The sequence below is a fragment of the Tachypleus tridentatus genome, chromosome 13, assembly GCF_004210375.1.
Source record: "Tachypleus tridentatus isolate NWPU-2018 chromosome 13, ASM421037v1, whole genome shotgun sequence".
NCBI lineage: Eukaryota > Metazoa > Arthropoda > Merostomata > Xiphosura > Limulidae > Tachypleus > Tachypleus tridentatus.
The window spans coordinates 103061661-103081695 of NC_134837.1; the positions used below are offsets into that span (position 1 = coordinate 103061661).

Consider the following 20035-nt stretch of genomic DNA (forward strand, 5'->3'; position numbering starts at 1 on the left):
ACTTTCTTGCGACGGAACACAACACACAGATCTCAAAGAAAATTCACTAACTGAGTTTCCGATTCGATTCAGGCTAATACTTGAGTCCTCGTAGCCCAAATACAGAAGATTGTTGACTGTTGAACCTGACCTGAAGAGAACGCTGATGAATACTGCCTCTAATGTTACTCAAAACGAGGATCATACAACTTATCAGAACGTAGTAAGTCTGTGCCTAATATCTTGATGATTTTATTCAATTTTTTCTTTTTCTAAATTATGCTGTTATTATGAGGTCCACTAAGTTCCTCCCGAAATAAAACAGGCGGTTAACGAACTAAAAAAATTAGCAATCGTTGTACTGGATGATGCTGGCGAAGGCTTTATTAAAATGAAAATATAGTTAAATAACGAGATCGTTTAATTGTTTTTGTTGTGTGAATAAAACTTTGAAAAGTAAACATTTAGTTTAAGATTGTAGTTGTTTTTTAGTTACTGTATGTATCACAGAGACTGTCAAAACAAGAGGATATTAAGTGAACCAACCCACTGTCTCAGCAGTTAGTCTTAGGACTTAAAACACTAAAAATCTGTTTTCTATATGCGTAGAGAGCAAAATGTAGATAACAGGTTGTGTAGCTTTGTGCTTAAGCACAAAACAAACAGATTCTAGGTTATTGCAAATAACTGGAATTATTTAAAATGTATTTTATCTTATAGCTGAAACGTGCCCTATTGCTATGAGTACTCCTTACTCCTACACACGACATCAAACTTATTCATTTAAGTTAATCCTAAACATTTATTTATATTAATTTAATATTTATTTATATTAACAACGGTTGACTGTTACGTATTCTACTATATTATAAAATAGGAATGATAAGTTTTATTCTTTCAAACAGTTGATATCTTCCAGTTTGTGCTATCTTATAAATACTAACACTCCGTGATGACGAGAAAACCCACTTGTAGAGAAAAATATATATGTAAAATGCCTGGTTCGGGTTGAGAAAATTCTATGTAGAGGAGCGAACTAAAAAACCTAAAAAGAGACAAAAACATAAAAATTCTAAAACCAGATAAAGGAAACGCTATAGTCATAATAAACACGAATGAATACATCCAAAAAATGAAGAACATCTTATCAGACACTAACGAATTTAAACCAATACACACAAATCGAATAAATACACACGAAACGCAACTAAACAAAATACTTATTAAAAATGAAAAAAGCCAACACAATTTCAAAAACACTTTATTCATACCTATGCAAGACCAACTCACGCACACTACAAATATACGGCATCCCCAAACCTCATAAACCAGATTGTCCATCACGACTAATAATGTCCATATATGAATCGTTTAATTACAATCTTGGTAAATATATAGCATGGGCATTCTCCATATATGTAACATCAGCCAGCTCATTCGTCAAAGACTCCGTTAATTTCAAGTCTAATCTTAATCAACTTAATCATAAAGCCTCAATGGCCAGTTTCGATGTTATATCCCTCTTTACAGAAGTTCCAACCGCTGAAGCCTGCAAGATAGCTTTAGAACTTTATATCTGAGACCCTAACCCATCTATAGACATTCCCAGCAACCAATTAGCAACCCTTATAGAATTCACCACGATGAAGACAAACTTCATGTTCAACAAACCACAACTATATACAAACAAATGACCTGAGCATGGGCAACCAAGTATCACCAGTTCCAGCTAATATTTTTATGATACAAGTTGAAACACAAGCAATTAACACAGCATTACATCCACCACTATACTGGTACAGATATGTAGATGACACGGTTGCGGGATTCAGATCTACAGAACACACACACTTAATTTTTTCAATCACATTAACTCTATACATCACAACATTAACTTCACATTGAACAGGAAGAAAGCAATCAAATATCATTTCTTAACCTCACAATTACAAGAACTGACACACAATTTCAAAACAGAAATCCACCGAAAAATAACCCATACTGGACTATACATTCCTTGGAACTCAGCACATGAAACAAAACAAAAATCCAACATACTAAGAAATCAAACACAGCCATAAAATTATGCACACCAGATAAAATTAACGATAAATTGGACAAAATAAAACAATACTTCATCAAAATCAATAAGTTTTCTCCACAAACCGTAAAAAACATTATACGCACACACCTAGACAAAAACAAAATCAACCAACAAAAGTGAATATATCTCACGAATCAAAAAATCACAAAACCATATACTGCTGTATACCATATATTCCCGACATCATCAGAAAAATAACCAACATTTGGCAAAAATTAGTAACAAAATATGACATTCCAGTTAATACCAAATTTATTCAAAAACCAGGCACAAAACTGAGGTCCATACTATGTAAAACTACACTGACAAACACCACACCAACATTATTTATAAAATACAATGTGATAACTGCCACGACTTCTATATTGGAGAAACAAGTAGAAAAATGGAAACCAGATTCAAAGAACATAAAAAGTCACCTTCACACGTTTTCGAACACTGCAAGTCAAATAAACACAACATAACCATAAAAAACACTCAAAAACTAAACAAACATAAACAAACGCAAAGTTAAAGAAGCCTTACTTATACAACAACTTAAACCCAAAATAAACCAATACAATGGAACACCTTTATACCTATATTAAAAATAATAAAATAAATAACATAAAATTATATATTCAAACATCTAATACCGCCCTCTAGATTCCGACACTCAGTTATACAACCCCTTTCAAACACGTGGTCAGCTTCCGGTCAGTTACCTCTTTCTTTCTTTGTGTTAAGGCGTGCGACTCGTAATCTGAGGGTAGCGGGTTTGCATCCCCGTCGCACCAAACATGCTCGCCCTTTCAGCCGTGAGGGCGTTATAATGTGACGGTCAATCCACTATTCGTTGGTAAAAGAATAGCCCAAGAGTTGGCGGTGGGTGGTGATGACTAGCTGCCTTCCCTCTAGTCTTACACTGCTAAATTAGGGACGGCTAGCATAGATAGCCCTCGAGTAACTTTGTGCGAAATTCAAAACAAACAAACAAACAAACTTTCTTTGTGAACCTGACGATGACCGAAGAAGGTCGAAACGTTGTTCGCTCCTATACGTAAAATATTTTCTCAACCCAAACGAGCCGTTTTTACATATGAATTTTTTTTCAAAAAACAGGCACAAAACTAAGGTCTATACTATGTAAAAACTACACTGACAAACACAATACCAACATTATTTATAAAATACAATGTGATAACTGTCACGACTTCTATATTGGAGAAACAAGTAGAAAAATGGAAACCAGATCAAAAGAACACAAAAAGTCACCTTCACATGTTTTCGAACACTGCAAATCAAATAAACACAACATAACCATAAAAAACACCCAAATACTAAATAAAGAAACAAACATAAACAGACGCAAAATTAAAGAGGCCTTACTAATATAACAACTCAAACCCAAAATAAAACAATACAAAGGAACATCTTTATACCTATATTAATAAATATAATCCAACATTTGAGCACACCCTTTTTATTCCTACACTCAATTACACAACGGCCTTCAAACATGTGGTCAGCTATCGGTCAGTTACCTCTTTCTTTTTTTGTGAACCTGACGATGACCAAAGAAGGTCGAAACGTGTTCGCTCTTTACATAGTACTAACACTGTATTTAAATTGATGAAATTGTTACCATTATGAATTACCAGCTAAGTAACTACGTATAGGTCATTGTAACTATTTGTTACAGACATAGTATCCTAATCAAGAAGGGAGATAGAAGGGGCACACTCCTCTCCACATTAAAAAATTTTTTAAAGAAAAAAAACATTTTCACTTCTTGTTGGCCCACCAGTTCTTCCATAAACTTGCTCTCCCCCTTTAACAGTCTTACGCATTTATAGGTAAATACTATTGTTCACGGTATTGCTCTTTGTCAACCTGGTAAGAATTACTTTAAATGCTGAAAAAAGTTGCTTTATTGTTATTTTTAGTTCCCAGCAACATAATGGACGTATTGAACAGTGACAACATAATTTAATATATTACTTTAAAAGTTAACAAGTGGAAATCTTCAGTAGACGCAGCACATGAAATTCTTTTTGAATGACAAGAGTAGATTAATCTATGAGACTTATTTTTCTTTTTTTAGATATATGTTTCTTCGTCACCAATATCAAGCATGAGACGCGCGTATGCAGTTCGATTTTTATTATTCATCAGGGTCTCTATCAGCTTACCTAAAAACTGAAATTATTTTAGGCAAGATTAGAGTAAATTAATCTATAGATATTGAACGTGATCAGGTACATTAATTGAATGGGTTTAACCCCCTGAGTCCAAAACTGTAATTGTATCGTTCAAGAAATGACGGAATTATGAGCTAAAAGATTATATTTGAAAGACAAACAAACTCAGAACTGTTCTGTAAGCCGCTATGCCACAGAAAAAATTACATTCGGATATTTTGAATATGTGTGAAAGAACTTTAAAAAGGTCTTATTAGCAGTATCATGATTAGTACATTAATACTGTTTCGCGATACAATTGTTTTCATGAATATAAACTTAAGAATGCGATTAAATCGGATTTTGAGACTATTATTTTATTCTTTCCACATTACAACGAATTTTCTTACTATGAAGGAAAGAATCAAGCTTAAATTTTTGTGCTTCTAAAATTCATATTTGCTCTTTATTTATCGGTTTTCTTTTCGTAATGATTTACAACTGCTGAAAAGTCTTTTTTTTTTTTCCAAACAAACTCGTCAAATCAAAAGATTTAAAGGACTCATGAGAGAAGCTGTCATGAATAGACAAACTCGGCCTAGTTTTGATGATTCTTATTGAAGCATTTTAACTTCGTTAACTGCAATACGTTCTGAGTGGTGAAAAAATAGCAAACACAGATCTGTTCGTCTGAAGCATTTTAGTCGTCACTAAAAATAGCGCGTACTGATTCTCAACACCAAATGACTGGAAAAAAAGGGGTAATTCGTCTTTCATTGGAAACAGTTCATGAAATTCTTGGATTACCAGTCAGTACTTTATAATATATCTTACTTATGCATATCACTAATTGTTTCTATATTCATTTCTGTCAAAATGTCTCAAGTAAAAAATAAGTCATGTGATATAAAGTCATTTCTCCACACGTCAGCATAAAAGTATCACAAATAAATATGAAACATAATTTTCATTGTTCGTCATGTCCTGTAAAATAAATACTATTTGCTGAAGGATACCTTCAAAGACAATATTCCATGACTGCTGTGTGAGAAATAAGGAGTTTATGAAATGAACTACGATAATATGAAACGAGAATATTTTAGTGCTTTCATGTTCCTTGGATGTAGTTTTAATACAAAAGTTATGACGATTCTTCTGATAGTGTTTTTTTTTAAACTTTGGAATAAAATATGTCGTTCTTTGAGGTAGAATTATTACAATGTATTGATCATGAAATATCTTATTTTATATGTTAAAGGTGATATGAAATATAACTACCAGAAAGCTGCAGCGAAATCCACGTTACATATCTAGATTAAAAGCTACCATAACTTTAAGTTGATTGTGATAGGTCAACACTACGCATCGATCAGGCGCATCCACGTTGCGAGACTAAAACCGACTCATCTTCTCCATCTCGTCTCATTGCTCTGTTGGCACATCGCTAGAACAAATGTGGAAAAGATAAATTACTTAGGTCTTAGTAGAATAGCCTATCATTATCTTATCCTATATCTGCGCTTTATATTTCGTATTATACTAGAATACATAGTTAATATTGACGATTAAAAACGGTTGTACTTACTTTCACGCTGAATTTTTGCCCTCAAAATATTTCGTAATTCTCAAATAGATAATTGTTATTTTCTCGTTTTCTCCTTCCCTGTTATTACGATTAATATTTTTCTAACGTTTTATAACACAACGGATCATGGAAGTCTTTGAAATAAATGACAACTTAAATATTTCTACCATTTCAGTAAACGTCTCTTTCCTGCAAAATAACACATCAGAATACTTCAATGACTATCTTCCGATATCAGATGTGATTAATACAACAGATTCTTCTACTCTGATCACATTGAATACTTTGTCAACAGCCGATTTTGTTCGAATTGCTTTTTATCTCTTGATATTCGTCTTAGCCGTTTTGGGCAACGTGTTGGTCATCGTGACCCTAACCCAGAACAAAAGGATGAGAACGGTGACCAACGTTTTCCTCATGAACTTGGCAGTCAGCGATTTACTTCTTGGAGTTTTCTGTATGCCCTTCACTTTAGTGGGAAGTTTATTGAGAAATTTCATCTTCGGGGACGTCATGTGTCGACTTATTCCATATCTTCAAGGTACGCACTCAAGTTATTTATTTTCATTGCATTTAGTTCTTAGTAACTTGCAAACATCTTAAGATTTACTAAAAATTCCAACTCGGTGATATTATTTATAAAGCTTAGATAATAGGAGGAAAGTAGCTTTAAGAAATACGTATTAGAAATATAAATATTTATCATGTCATTTGTAACTGTATGATTTGTGAAAAATTACAAAATTATAATGTATTTATATTACTCGTATGCTAATAGAACTTTAAAATTCTCTTTTAAAATTCTATCATTATGTTTCAAAGAAAGTTTTAAGTCACGTTAAACAGTTTTCTATGAACTACTTCTGCTTGCTCTATGTTTTTGAATTCTGTACTGAATTCTTCTGAAACGTCGTCGCTAAAACCAGGAAGAAGATATTCTATTGGAACTTTTCAACACGTTGTTTCAGTAGCAAGTTAATTATAGTTCCATTCTTAAACCCTAATTAAAAGTTCATCACCATGTATTTACATTTAAAAAGTAACACAATTAACAATGAGTAATTAAGAACCACTATGTTCCCTTTCATATTCACATTATTGTCTTCTATACGATTCGAAACACATTCATGTATATCAAATATATACACCCCCGTGTTAGTACTGAGCAATTAGTTATGAACGACAAATTAAATGACTCAGTTCCAATAAACCGAAATGTTAGTGATTGCTTTTACATTCAAGGTTTAAGAATGAAAATAACAGCACGATTAGTATCATTAATATTATTATATTGTTTGATATTCACCTGTCTGTCAACAATTACCTGATTTTTTAAAGGTTTTAATGACTGGAGCAGTAACAGTGTACACACATTACAAGTTTTATTAGAAACTTTCTATTTTTAGAATTCACGTTTATACTCAAATGTCAAATATATTTGAGTTACATCAGTATCCAAAGATGTTTTAATTTTTTTCTGGGACTTAAAATTAAAATAGAAATTATTTGAAAGTATGAGCCATCTCTCAAGCAATTCAATTTATATCCTGTTTAGATGTTTATACAGGGTGTTCGGAAAGTCACTGTGCACTTATATATTTATTAACAGACAAAACTGCGCAGTGACTTTCCGAACACCCTGTAGTCCTTCTAACTGTTAGTAAGCTGAGAAATAGCTCAACTTGTTTATTTAAAAAGATAGGGCCCAGCATGGCCATATGGGTTAAGGTGTGCGACTCCTAATCGGAGGGTCGCCGGTTCGCATCGCTGTCCTACCAAACATGCTCGCCTTTTCAATGGTGTTAAGTAGCTGCCTTCCTTCTAGTCTTACACTGCTAAATTAGGGATGGATAGTGCAGATAGCCCTCGTGTAGCTTCACACGAAATTTAAAAATATTGAGTGTATCGACGCTTGCCTTCAAATTTTAACAATGTAAGACTAGAGGTAAAACAACTACTCCTAACCACCAACTCTTGAGCTACTACTTTACCAACGAATACTCAAATTATTTGTAACGTAATAACGTTCCTATGACTGAAAGTGCGAACATGTTTGGTTTGGTTTTTCAGTTTCGCGAAAAGCTACACGAAGGCTATTGGCAATAGCCGTCCCTAGTTTAGCAGAGTAAGACTAGAGAGAAGGCAGCTAGTCATCATCACCCACCGCCGACTCTTGAGCTACTCGTTTACTAACATATAGTGGAATTGACCCTAACTTTTTAACACTCCCCCAGCTGAAAGGACAAGCATATTTGGTGTAACGGAGAGTCGAACCCACGACCCTAAAATTACGAGTTCAGTGCCTTAATCACTTGGCCATGCCGGGTCTAACCATGTTTAGTGTGACTGGGATTCGAACCCGAGACCCTCAAATTGCGAGTCAAATGCCTTAACCACCTGTCCAAATATTTCAAAACCAGTAATAAAACAGCAGTCATCACTATTTGTGGCATATAATAGCTGACTTCACGCACGAATTTGTAGTTAAAAGAAACTTTGTTTTATTTTTAGCAATAAATAAGGGTGAACTTGTTATGAAATTTTCATTAGAATAATATTTTACTTTTCATTATGTAAATCGCTAAAAGCAAAACAAAACCGACAAAAAATAGATAGACAAATGAATGTTATGATATCGTGGAATATCCTGAAAAGGCTAGTTTGCCTTTGACAATCCTGTAATTTAAAAATTAATGTATTTAATATACAGTTATACTTCAAATACAGTAAAATTACTATTTAATGATAAATATGCTAATAAAAGACAAAATTTGTCAGCAATAAATCATTGGAGAAAATAAACAGAAGGATAAAAGTTGGGAAGGAGTACTTGAATATCAAGCAATAATAAATTTTCGGAATTTCAGAACGCTTATGTTTGTACTTACACTAACTGTTTATAGAATATGACTTAGATAAAGCAATGAAATAAAGGTTATTCTACGTGTAGCGCTACAAGGCTGTTTATCTGCCTACAACAATCGATGACAGATTATCTGCCTGTATCATAATCTGTGGAGATTACCTGTTTATAGAAATGTAAGAAAACCGCCTGCTTGTAACTAAACTATTCATGATAGATTATATGTGTATTATAACCCATGACAGATTAGATACGTGTAGTAACCCATTATAAAATATGCGCATAGTAACTTCTGAAATGATTATTTTCTAGTAACAGTCTAGTAGTTCATGAGAAACCACTTGTCTGTAGCACAGCATTTTAAATGTTCGGCATCATAGTATGCAACTGTAATATATTATATGCATAAGGGAATAATACCGTGAAATATTATCTGTTTGATAGACTACCATCATGGTGTATTATACAACTATATCATGCAACGCTAGACTTAGGCTTAGCAAACAAACATCTATAATTCTCGCTCTCCATAATGTTTTTTTTTTTTGGTATAGGACGCCATTATATATTTTAATTGAAAAAAACAATTTTGTGTAACGCAAAAATATTCATTCTCAGCTTTTGTGCCATAATTACCTTATAAATAACGATAAAAAGTTATAAACGGCAATCGAATGAGTTTGTTTTTGGAATTTCGCACAAAGCTACTCGAGGGCTATCTGTGCTAGCCATCCCTAATTTAGCAGTGTAAGACTAGAGGGAAGGCAGCTAGTCATCACCACCCACCGCCAACTCTTGGGCTACTCTTTTACCAACGAATAGTGGGATTGACCGTCACATTATACACCCCCACGGCTGGGAGGGCGAGCATGTTTAGCGCCACGCGGGCGCGAACCCGCGCCCCTCGGATTACGAGTCGCACGCCTCACACGCATGCTAGGCCCGCAATCGAATGAGAAGAATTAGTTATTATTTTATTTCAAGTTATGAGGTGGCGCTTCAAAATGGTAGAATGTTAACATGCATATACTTACATAAGGCATACATAATTTGATTGGATATAAATTGTCCTTCTTGACGACGAGAAATCCACTTGAAGTAAAAATGTATTTCAGAGTGGCTGGTATGGGTATTAACACTTACCAATAAAGCAGAAAACAAAGTTTTATCTCCCTAGGTCATCTTGAGGTTAAAAAAAAAAAAGAGAGTTTGCAACTGACCATTGCCGGGCACATGAGTGAGTCGCTGTTCAGTAATAAAATGTACTATTCATAAAAATATATGTGTGCCTAAAATTGTACAGACTGACCTTTCGTTATAAACTATGGTCTGTGTATAGGTTGAGATTTCTATGAAAAACACAATTTTATTATTATAAGCAAATAATGAGGACTTTATTTAGATGTAAAATAAAAGAATTACGAACGTAATGCACACACTCACAAATGAAAATAAATAAATGTTGAATCGATAGAGTAAACATCAAAGACAGCTCATCTATTTCAAACTATATTTTATTCAAGTGTTTTAGCTTCAAATAAATTACCACATGTTGTTTAATTCTAGCTAACTAGAAACTGAAAATAAAAGCATTTCGAATTAGAAAAATATGCAACTTATGAGTTATTAGTGTCCACCTGGCTATTAATAGACTGAAAAACAAATTAAGTTTTAATTGAGAGTGCAAATAAAATATAATATTTGAATAGTTTAACTAACAATCAAGTTTGTCTTTGAGAACCAGAGTTTAAAGAGTAAAAAGTCACATTTTAAACGAATCAGGGAGAATAAAGACTCAGTAAAATGGAGAGGTAATGAAACTGAAACCATTAATGTATAATATAACGAAAACATTGGATAGATCTGCAGAAATTTTTTATCTCATTCTATATATTAAGAATTAAAATAACCGAGAAGCTATAAACTAGGCAAATATATTTTACTAATAATTACATGAAAAGAAGAGCTAGCTTATATTAAAAGGTAGAATAGTTTTGTACCAGTTATTTGAACTTAAATTGGGCTTTGTTTCCATCAGCTACCTGTTTATAAACAGTCAAAAACAACTTTTAGGGGATTGAAATAGCAATTTAGTGTATGCGGCAAACTCTTACAAGTCTGGAGAAGGTTTTCGTGTTTTTGTAGCTATTACAAATACAGACATCAAATGTTCAATTCTGTGAGGATAAATATTTAACGACAAAATTGAATATCTCGTAACTGAAAGATTTATGTTATTTTGCTTGGAAGATATATGCCTCTGGTTATACAGTCTTTGTCAAAATGCTTCCTCACTGTTCTATAATAATGGTATTGTATACTGCATGGAGTGATTATTGAGTAAATGTCTGAGTGGTGAGAGAGAAGGTAGCGTATGATCGGAAAAACATGTATGAGTTGTTATTTTGATCTATATAAATTGTTTTAAACGTGTGTTTATAAGATAATAAAGACACCTGTTTTGTACATGAGGTGTGCGTTTGGTATAATTTTTCCGAAATAGGTCATCACTTTCTTCAAACTATTTCACTGTACTTGTAAAGTCATGCATCGTCACATGCCAAAAGTTATAACGCATCAAATTGTTCGACTGTCCAGAAATAAAATGAAGCAAATGGACATGGCCAGAACAGTAGGGCACACCCAGTGCACTGTATCTACAATCCTGAAACGTCATTCAAATAAATATAGGAAAGTTTATTCCAAGAAAGTTTATTGGTAGACTTCGATAAACTATTGCCTGAAATGACCGTGTTTAGGTCAGGTACACATCAAGGTCGAAACAAACCTTGCAACACCTTATAACAGGACTGGCATGAACATATTCATTACAGGGTGTGCAGAAGAACAGTGAATATGATCTGACTGATTAAAGTAATTATTTTGAAAGAAGGGATATCTACAAACGGATGTTAAACATACGTTGTCGCTGTCACCGTGTTATTTGGGCAAGACAGCATGATATCTTACAGTTAGAACACTAAAAGCATGTTATCTTTTCAGAATGATCCCGTAAAGCTGATGGCAGGATTTCTTTCGTTGTTTGCTTAGATAATGCATGGAAGAAGACTGCCTTTCCCAAGGGAACACACAAGAGGGGTGCATTACATGTTTGGGCAGTTATTCGTCACGGTGTCAAATCTTCTGTTCTTATCTTCTTTCCAGAAAAACGTCAACGGTACTTTCTACAAGCATAACATTGAGACGATATTTCTGCAATATGCTAGGGCAAAGTTTGGCTATAACTTTGTGTTCCAGATGATTCACTACTCACAGTACGTGCTAGGTACAGATAATCTCTATCACAATAGCGTTACAAACAAGATTGCCAAAACCAGCAAAGTCTCTAGATTGGTGAAGACGGTAATACCAAATTTACATTTACATAATACACGTTAGTTTCATGATTTAGACTAAAGATAGCTGCTTGATGATATCATAGAAACAGAAAAAGATAAGAAATTGGTTGTATGGAAATTAGGATGAAATGAGACTCACGACTATAAGAATTCAAAGCTGGGACATTACAGGAAAAAATGGATACAAACGATACAAATAGGTAAATCAACTGAAAGTGGGTTAAAACTAATGAAAAGAAGCAGGAAGAGGTAGAGAGATGAAACATATGGAAAGATAAAATAAAACGGTAGAAGACGAATCCACACACCTAAAACAGAGATTTAATAAAACATCGAAATCGACACTCCTTTCTGGTTACAAGCGACATTCCGTTGTTTTCCGTATCAACTTCTTATCACAAAAGACATTCGTCACTTTCTGTAATAATGAAATAAGAAGAGATTCTCTCCTTTGTAATAGTCGATGAACCTTGAGCGTAACTGGAGTTTATTAGATTACCACAGCTGGTAAGAAGGACAGGCAATGGATGTACGCTAAATGTAACAGTGAGAAGGACTTTGAGCTATAAAACGTTTTAGTAATAAAAGTGAACTACAAAGATACACAAATTAGAAGTATAGAAACGAAACTTTTTTGAGCATTTTTTGTATGTTATGAAAAGAAAAGAAGAGTAAATACATTAAATCGTCAGATAATGAATCACTAATATAAAAAATACATTTTTATTCTTTACTATCTTGAACTTTCGTGTAATAATCTCATATAAATGTAAGAAGAGCTGTGTAAGGAAATATAGATTGGATATTTTCTAGCATTCAAACTTTAGGTCCTATATTTATCACTCTCAAGTTTTAGAAAAAGAAACCTTAATTAGTATTTCTTGCCATAATATTTTTTCTCCCAACAGTTAATAGACAATTTAAGTTGGATGCCTTTATTTCTCATTTTTTCAGTTGTGATAATACAACAAGAGCCAATAATTATCATCTGAATACAAAATAGAAATATGTCTTACTTTCCAAAATTGAGATGAATTCCATGAAGAAATTTTATCTTTTAAATTATTTCTGTTGTTTGAAAAAGAAGAATTATATAAGACGAAACTAAAAAGAAAGTATCCAAGAACGTGAGTGAATATTGTAACAATGGATTAAGACAATATAGATGCTTCAAGATTTCTAAAATGGTATGATAAATTATTCTTCTTAATAAAGAAAAGTGATTTATGAAATGAAAACACGTTCTTACAGTATACAGGGTGTTCGGAAAGTCACTGTGCACTTATATATTTATTAACAGACAAAACTGCACAGTGACTTTCCGAACATCCTGTAGTTTTTCAGCTAATTATTATTAGTTTGGTTCAAAGTTTAATGACGAATAACTTGTAAAAAACTAAAAACTAAAATATCTCCTTCACAAGTGTTATAAAATATTACAATCTGATATAACAGAATAGTTATTTGACTGTGATCGAATATTAAACATTTTAACAAATTACAGTTTGTTATTGGAATCGTGAAAAACTAGTTTATCATCTGCGTGCTGTAAAGAACTAAAACTATGAAATCAAGAGAACTGACTAAGAATATTCAATATCTTTTGAGTAATCATTTACAAGAGTTAGCCACCATGTTGATACTGACTTAGAAAAAATTCTAAAATGTTTTTAGTTGATATGTAAGATGAACTAGAGTTGTTTATGGACAGAGCTGGATGTAATTCATATTTATTTCTTTAAAGAGAAACTTTATAAATTCTATCACCATAGAAATTGTTTGACATTTACTCCATCCTAGTAAACCAAAGCTACGACTAACGCTTTTTCTACCACATTCAGGCTCACACTGAGGAATCGTGAAGAAATTAAACAACATAATCAATAGCATCTCTTCACAGGTTCACTTTCAATGTGTTTTGAGAACTTTATTGGTAATTCAAGATTATTTTTCAATTTTAAAGATCAAATCCATTTCTCTCAACACTAACGTGCCATTTATGATTCTGCTGCCCAATGTGTGAGAGCATCTACATCTGCTCGATTGTCATAAGACTGGGATATCATTTGAAAGAACATTCTAATACTGGGTTCAAGGACACTTTAAGCATTATCCAACATGAGCTTTTGGGAATGCGGTGTAATCCCATTACACGTAATGATGCGTGCCAGAAGTCATAGGGCGTCAAATTGTTCGACTGTACAGAAATAATATAAAGAAAAATTGACATGGTCAGAACAATAGATTATACCCAATGTACTGTATCCAGAATCCTGAAACGTCGCCCGAACTATCGTACATAAAACGTTGTTTCAGGGAGGTCTACTGGTAGTCTTAGAAAACTACTGCCCATGATGTGTTTTGATCAGGTTAGCACATCAAAGTCGAAAGAAGAAATCTTGCAACACTATACTGCAAAAATGGCATAACACATTCATTCCATGATGCACAGACAAACAGTGAATAGGAACTGACTGATTAAATAAGGTTATTTTGAAAGAAGGACTATCTGCAAACCGATATTAAAGAGAATTCACCACTGTAAAAATGTTATTTGGGCAAGACAGCATGACAACTTACGGACAGGATTCTGGTAGCATGTCTTTACGAAAAAATATTGTTTCTGGCTTGTTAAAGCTAATGGTAGAATTCGTATTCGTTGTTTGTCTGGAGAAAAGATAAGGAAAGACTCTCTTTTCCAGAGAGAAAGAACAGAAGGTGGTGGAGTACATTTTTGGACAGCTATTTATCATGGTGGAAAAAATCTGCTCTTTATATCCTCCAGGAAAGCAGCAATTTTGCTTCCTACAGGCTTCACAAGAAGACGATATTTTTTATCATGTGTTAGAGAAAGGTTTGGCAATATATTTCTGTTTCAGGATGAAAATTCTACTGTCCACTGTAGAAATTGTACAGAATTATCTTCACCATGAGGACAGTAGCAATCAGAGAAAAAACAAGTAAAACATTAGATAATTATAGAAGCGACAAACCTGTAGCAAATACACTAAATGGTATGGAAAATATGTAAACTGGCATCATTCTACATATTTTATTCTTTTTGAGAACTGTCTGAAAGAACTGAGGCAGAAAATTACTACCCACGACCCTGAATCAGACACTGTAGCTGAGTTTCCGGGTTTTTACAGTGATATGTTGGGATGAAACCATGGTGGATTACATACAATGGATTATATAAATAATCTTATCAACAGCATTTCACGTCTTCTTGCATAAATTATTGGTGTATGAGAATAACCAACCAAGTAATGAATGTTTAGTATGAATTGATATAAAGTTTCAGACGCTGTAATAACTTGATGTCGTATTTTGACGTTATATACGTTTTGGTAAGGTTTTTTTGTGACAGGTGAAATGCTGAATTACATGTCTTTCAATAAATGCCTGAAAAACTGTTTGCTGTTATAATGAATTGTTCATAATGCCCATAGGACCTATCTCATTATAAAAATTACAAATGTAGATGTTTAATATAACATATGTTTCTCGTTTCTCAGTGCGATAACACTAAGTGTATTTTATTCTATTTTAATCACAATGACCTTATTTGTTATAAAATATATAAAAAAAATATTTTGCTCACGGCTGTATTAAAACTAGTTCGAAACCTCCTTAAGTCTCCAATACCGATCAAACTTCATCCGATCACCTGATAATAACAATGCAAAGCAGTTTCTACTGCAAAGGAAAAGAACTTCGTCTTAAAATGGCGATGTTTAAGGGGCTCCCTTCCCCCCTACTGTTTTCCTCAATCTATCTAATACAGGAAGATGACAGTTTTCTAGCTTCCGGCAACTTAACTGGTATTTTCCATACGGAATAGCATGGATACACATTTAATTCGTTAACTAATTAAGATATATAACGGTTGAATAAATAATTTATAGGTGCAAGACAGAAATCCTTATTTATCGTGTTTAGTGCACTTGCTTGAAGCACATGGACAACTGTTGTGTTTGTAAATTCACAACTGATGAAAAACGTTGAATTAACCCTCCAGGACTGAAGTACTACTTGTTACATCAGTTTCAGGACAATCCTATAATATTCCAACTTAATCCTAAATAAGTATTTGTTTGTTTGTTTGTTTTTAGAATTTCGCATAAAGCTACTCGAGGACTATCTGTGCTAGTCGTCCCTAATTTAGCAGTATAAGACTAGAGGGAAGGCAGCTAGTCATCACCACCCACCGCCAACTCTTGGGCTACTCTTTTACCAACAAATAGTGGGATTGACCGTCACATTATAACGCCCCCACAGCTGAAAGGGCGAGCATGTTTGGCGAACCCGCGACCCTCAGATTACGAGTCGCACGCCTTAACACGCTTGGCCATGCCGGGCCATTTCTTTTTTTTCTTATACCTTTAGCTAAAAGTGATATCCTCGATTTGGAAATGCCAAATCACCGGTTTGAACATATTTTTACGATATAAATATATAAATATCTTGCATCGGGAAGGATTCTTTAATGTTCTTCCCAACGAACAATTTTTGGTGCCTCAAACTACTTTCGTAAGTCAAACAATGTTGAAACACAGTTCTGATAAATGGCATTCCACCCCAGGTGTGGTTTTCTGATTAGTATATTCAAACTCGTTTTAACATAGCGTAATAAATCTTCAGTAGCTTAACTACTAAATAATTTTTATAATTAATATAATTGCTTAATGAATGCATAATATCTCAGAAAAAATAGAGATAAAAGAACAACGTTATCATTTTACACTATGAACTAAAACTATACGAAGTAGTATAAAAGTAAGCTTTTACAGAGAGACATTATTTTTAACATTATAGATACAAGATAACTTGATCTAGTATTGTTTGTGAGAAATGAATAAAACAGTTGTTTTAGGAAGACTAAAGTGAGTGACACGGTGGATTACAAAGTGACAAATATAAGAATTATCAGCTTTGAAATATTAAATAGCAATAAGCATTCATTTCATACAGTTTGAAACTAGTTTGAGGGAAGGTTCGGTTTGTTTTGAAATTCGCGCAAAACTACACAAGGGCTATCTGCGCTAGCCGTCCATAATTTAGCAGTGCACTAAAGAAAAGTCACTAGGGAAGGCAGCTAGTCATCACCACCCACCGTCAACTCTTGGGCTACTCTTTTAGCAAAGAATTGTGAGATTGATCGTCACGTTTTAACACTCCCACCATTAACTCTGTTTGTTTTTTGAACTTCGCACAAAGCTACTCGAGGGTTATCTGTGCTAGCCGTTCCTAATTTAGCAGTGTAAGACTAGAAGGAAGGCAGCTAGTCATCACCACCCACCGCCAACTCTTGGGCTACTTTTTTACCAACGAATAGTGGATTGACCGTCACATTATAACGCCCCCACAGCTGAAAGAGCGAGCATGCTTGGCGCGACGGGGATTCGAACCCGCGACCCTCGGATTACGAGTCGCACGCCTTAACACGCTTGGCCATGCAGGACACCCACCATTAAGTACATTTTGAATAAATTAAATAAGGTACAATAACTTTTATATTAGTAATCTTTGTATGTTATACAAATCAACTAATATCAAAACACGATTTCTTTCTAACAATCCAAGTGCAACTTATCGTAAATAACACCTTTTATCTACACGTTGTATGCCGAATGTTTGGTGTGACGAGGATTCGAATTCGCGACCCTGAAGTTACGAGTCGGGTGTCTTAACCATCTAGTCATGCCAGGCCAGTTTGGAGGAAGAGACTGAATTAATGATATACGACATATTGGTTGCTGGAGTCTGAATTAGTTATATATGTTGCTATATTTAGACCAGTGCGACATTGTTTTTCTTAAGTGACGATTTAGAAGTGTCATCAAAACTGAATATAATCTGTCCGAAACTTCTAAAAACAGAAATATTTTAAATTAAAACAAAATGCTTATGCAGTGGTACCTTGGTTCTCGAACTTAATCCGTTCCAGAAGGCTGTTCGAAAACTGAATCAATTATTCCCATAAGAAATACTGTAAATTAAATTAATCCGTTACAGACCTCCAAAAATTACGCATTATGAAGCATTTTGGTACAAATATTGCTTATTTATACCTGTATAATAATACTTACATGCATAAAGTCAACCACAAAAACTATAACGCAATAAAAAACAATAAATGAAAATTTAACTGCACTTTACCTGTGCTGAGGAGAGCTGATGGCATAAGTGAAAGGTGGTGAGGAACGTGGAGAGTAGAAGGGTTATTATTGTTTGGAAGAGGAGTCACCTTCCATAAAAACGTCAGGTAACTCTCTTTCTGGGGTTCTTTCTTTTTTCCATCTCTTTGCACCGCTACAACCTGCTTAGGACTCACTGGACCTATTTCTCACTAAAAACTTGTCTAATGAGGTTTGTTCCTGCCTGCATTTTAAAATGTTTCTGAAGTAAGACATGGCATTGTCACTGAAAAACTTTATGCTGCGGTTTGCTACAGCTTTGTCAGGGTGAAATTTTTCCACAAAACCTTGTAACTCTCCCCATTTTCTACACATTTCCTTGATTAGTGAACTAGGAACATCCTCCTTTCCCTCCTTCTCATCTGAAGACACTTCCTCAGTTGCTTTCTGTTGCTGCTCCTTCTGAAAGTCTTGGAGTTCATCCGTGGTGAGCTCAGTGTTGTGGTCTTCCTCCAACTCCTCCATATCATCACCACTTCTAGCCCATACACTTGCCTAGTGAGACAATATTCTTGACAGCAGGCTCAGCTTCAAATCCTTCAACGTCTCTATCTGCAATTAAGTCTGTTTACAATTTCTTTCAGGCTGAGTTCATGGTCCTCAAAGACACTTCCCTCCAGGCTTTGTCTATGATCCTCAAGCAATGGAGGATATTAAAGTGATTTTTCCAGAACTCTCTGAGGGTTAACTTTCTGTCAGAGGTCACTTCAAAATACCTTTGAAACAGTGCTTTGTTGTAGAGTTTCTTAAAGTTCGATATGACCTGCTGGTTCATGGGCTGAATGAGAGGAGTCGTTTTAGGGGGCAAGAGCTTCACCGTAATGAAACTGTATTCCTCCACCAACCTGTCCTCCAAGCCTGGTGGGTGAGCTGGTGCATTGTCCATCACAAGAAGGGCCTTGAGTGGTAACTGTTTTTTCCGTGAGGTAATTATTTACACTTGGGGCAAACACCTCATGGACCCACTCCATAAAAAATTGCCTGGTTATCCGTGCTTTACTATTAGCCTTCCACATGACATTTAGTTTACTTTTCAGGACAATTATTTTTCTTAAAAACCCTCGGGTTCTCAAAATGGTACACAAGCAAAGGCTTAAGTTTCATGTCCCCACTTGCATTACTACATAACAATAGAGTTAGCCTGTCCTTCGTTGGCTTGTGTCCCAGCAGTGACTTCTTTTCCTTGGTGATGTAGGTCCTCTTTGGCATTTTCTTCCAAAAGAGGTCTGTCTCATCACAGTTGAACACTTGTTGGGGAATATAACCCTCAGCTTCTACATAGTCCTTAAATTCCCTAACAAATTTATCAGCAGCGTCTTTGTTAGAACTTGCACCCTCCCCATGTCTCACCACACTATGCATGCCACTTCTCTTCATAAATTTTTCAAACCACACCCTATTAGCCTTAAAGGCATCACTTGTATCAGCACTCGTTCCAGGGGTGTTTTTCAGGAGGTCAGCATGCAACTGCTTTGCTTTCTCACAAATGATGGTCTCAGAAATGCTATCACCAGCTGACAGTTTTTCGTTTACCCAAATTAACAACAGTTTTTTCTACCTCTTCCATTGCTTGTGATTTTTGTTTCGTAAGCACTGTCACTCCTTTTGCAACATCAGCTCCTTTGATGACCTCTTTATTTTTCAGTATGATGCAGACTGTAGACTTCACCATACCAAACTGTGTAGCAAGGTCAGACACACGAACACCACTCTCAAACTTCGCTATGAGATCTTTTTTCACCTCTATTGTGGCTCTAACAACTTTTCTTTTTGGTTTGCTGCTTTC

The 20035-nt window shown here is 34.5% G+C and overlaps 1 protein-coding gene across 1 annotated transcript in view; it reads left to right on the top strand.

Moving 5' to 3' along the window:
- Window positions 1-5685: 5685 nt before the first annotated feature.
- LOC143239249 (cholecystokinin receptor type A-like) overlaps window positions 5686-20035 on the top strand; it is a 38528-nt gene continuing 24178 nt past the window's right edge. Inside the window, exon 1 of the mRNA XM_076480156.1 lies at window positions 5686-6368. Within this exon, the coding sequence (XP_076336271.1) occupies window positions 5954-6368 (415 nt within the window). The 5' untranslated portion in view covers window positions 5686-5953. The remainder of the gene's footprint in view (window positions 6369-20035) is intronic.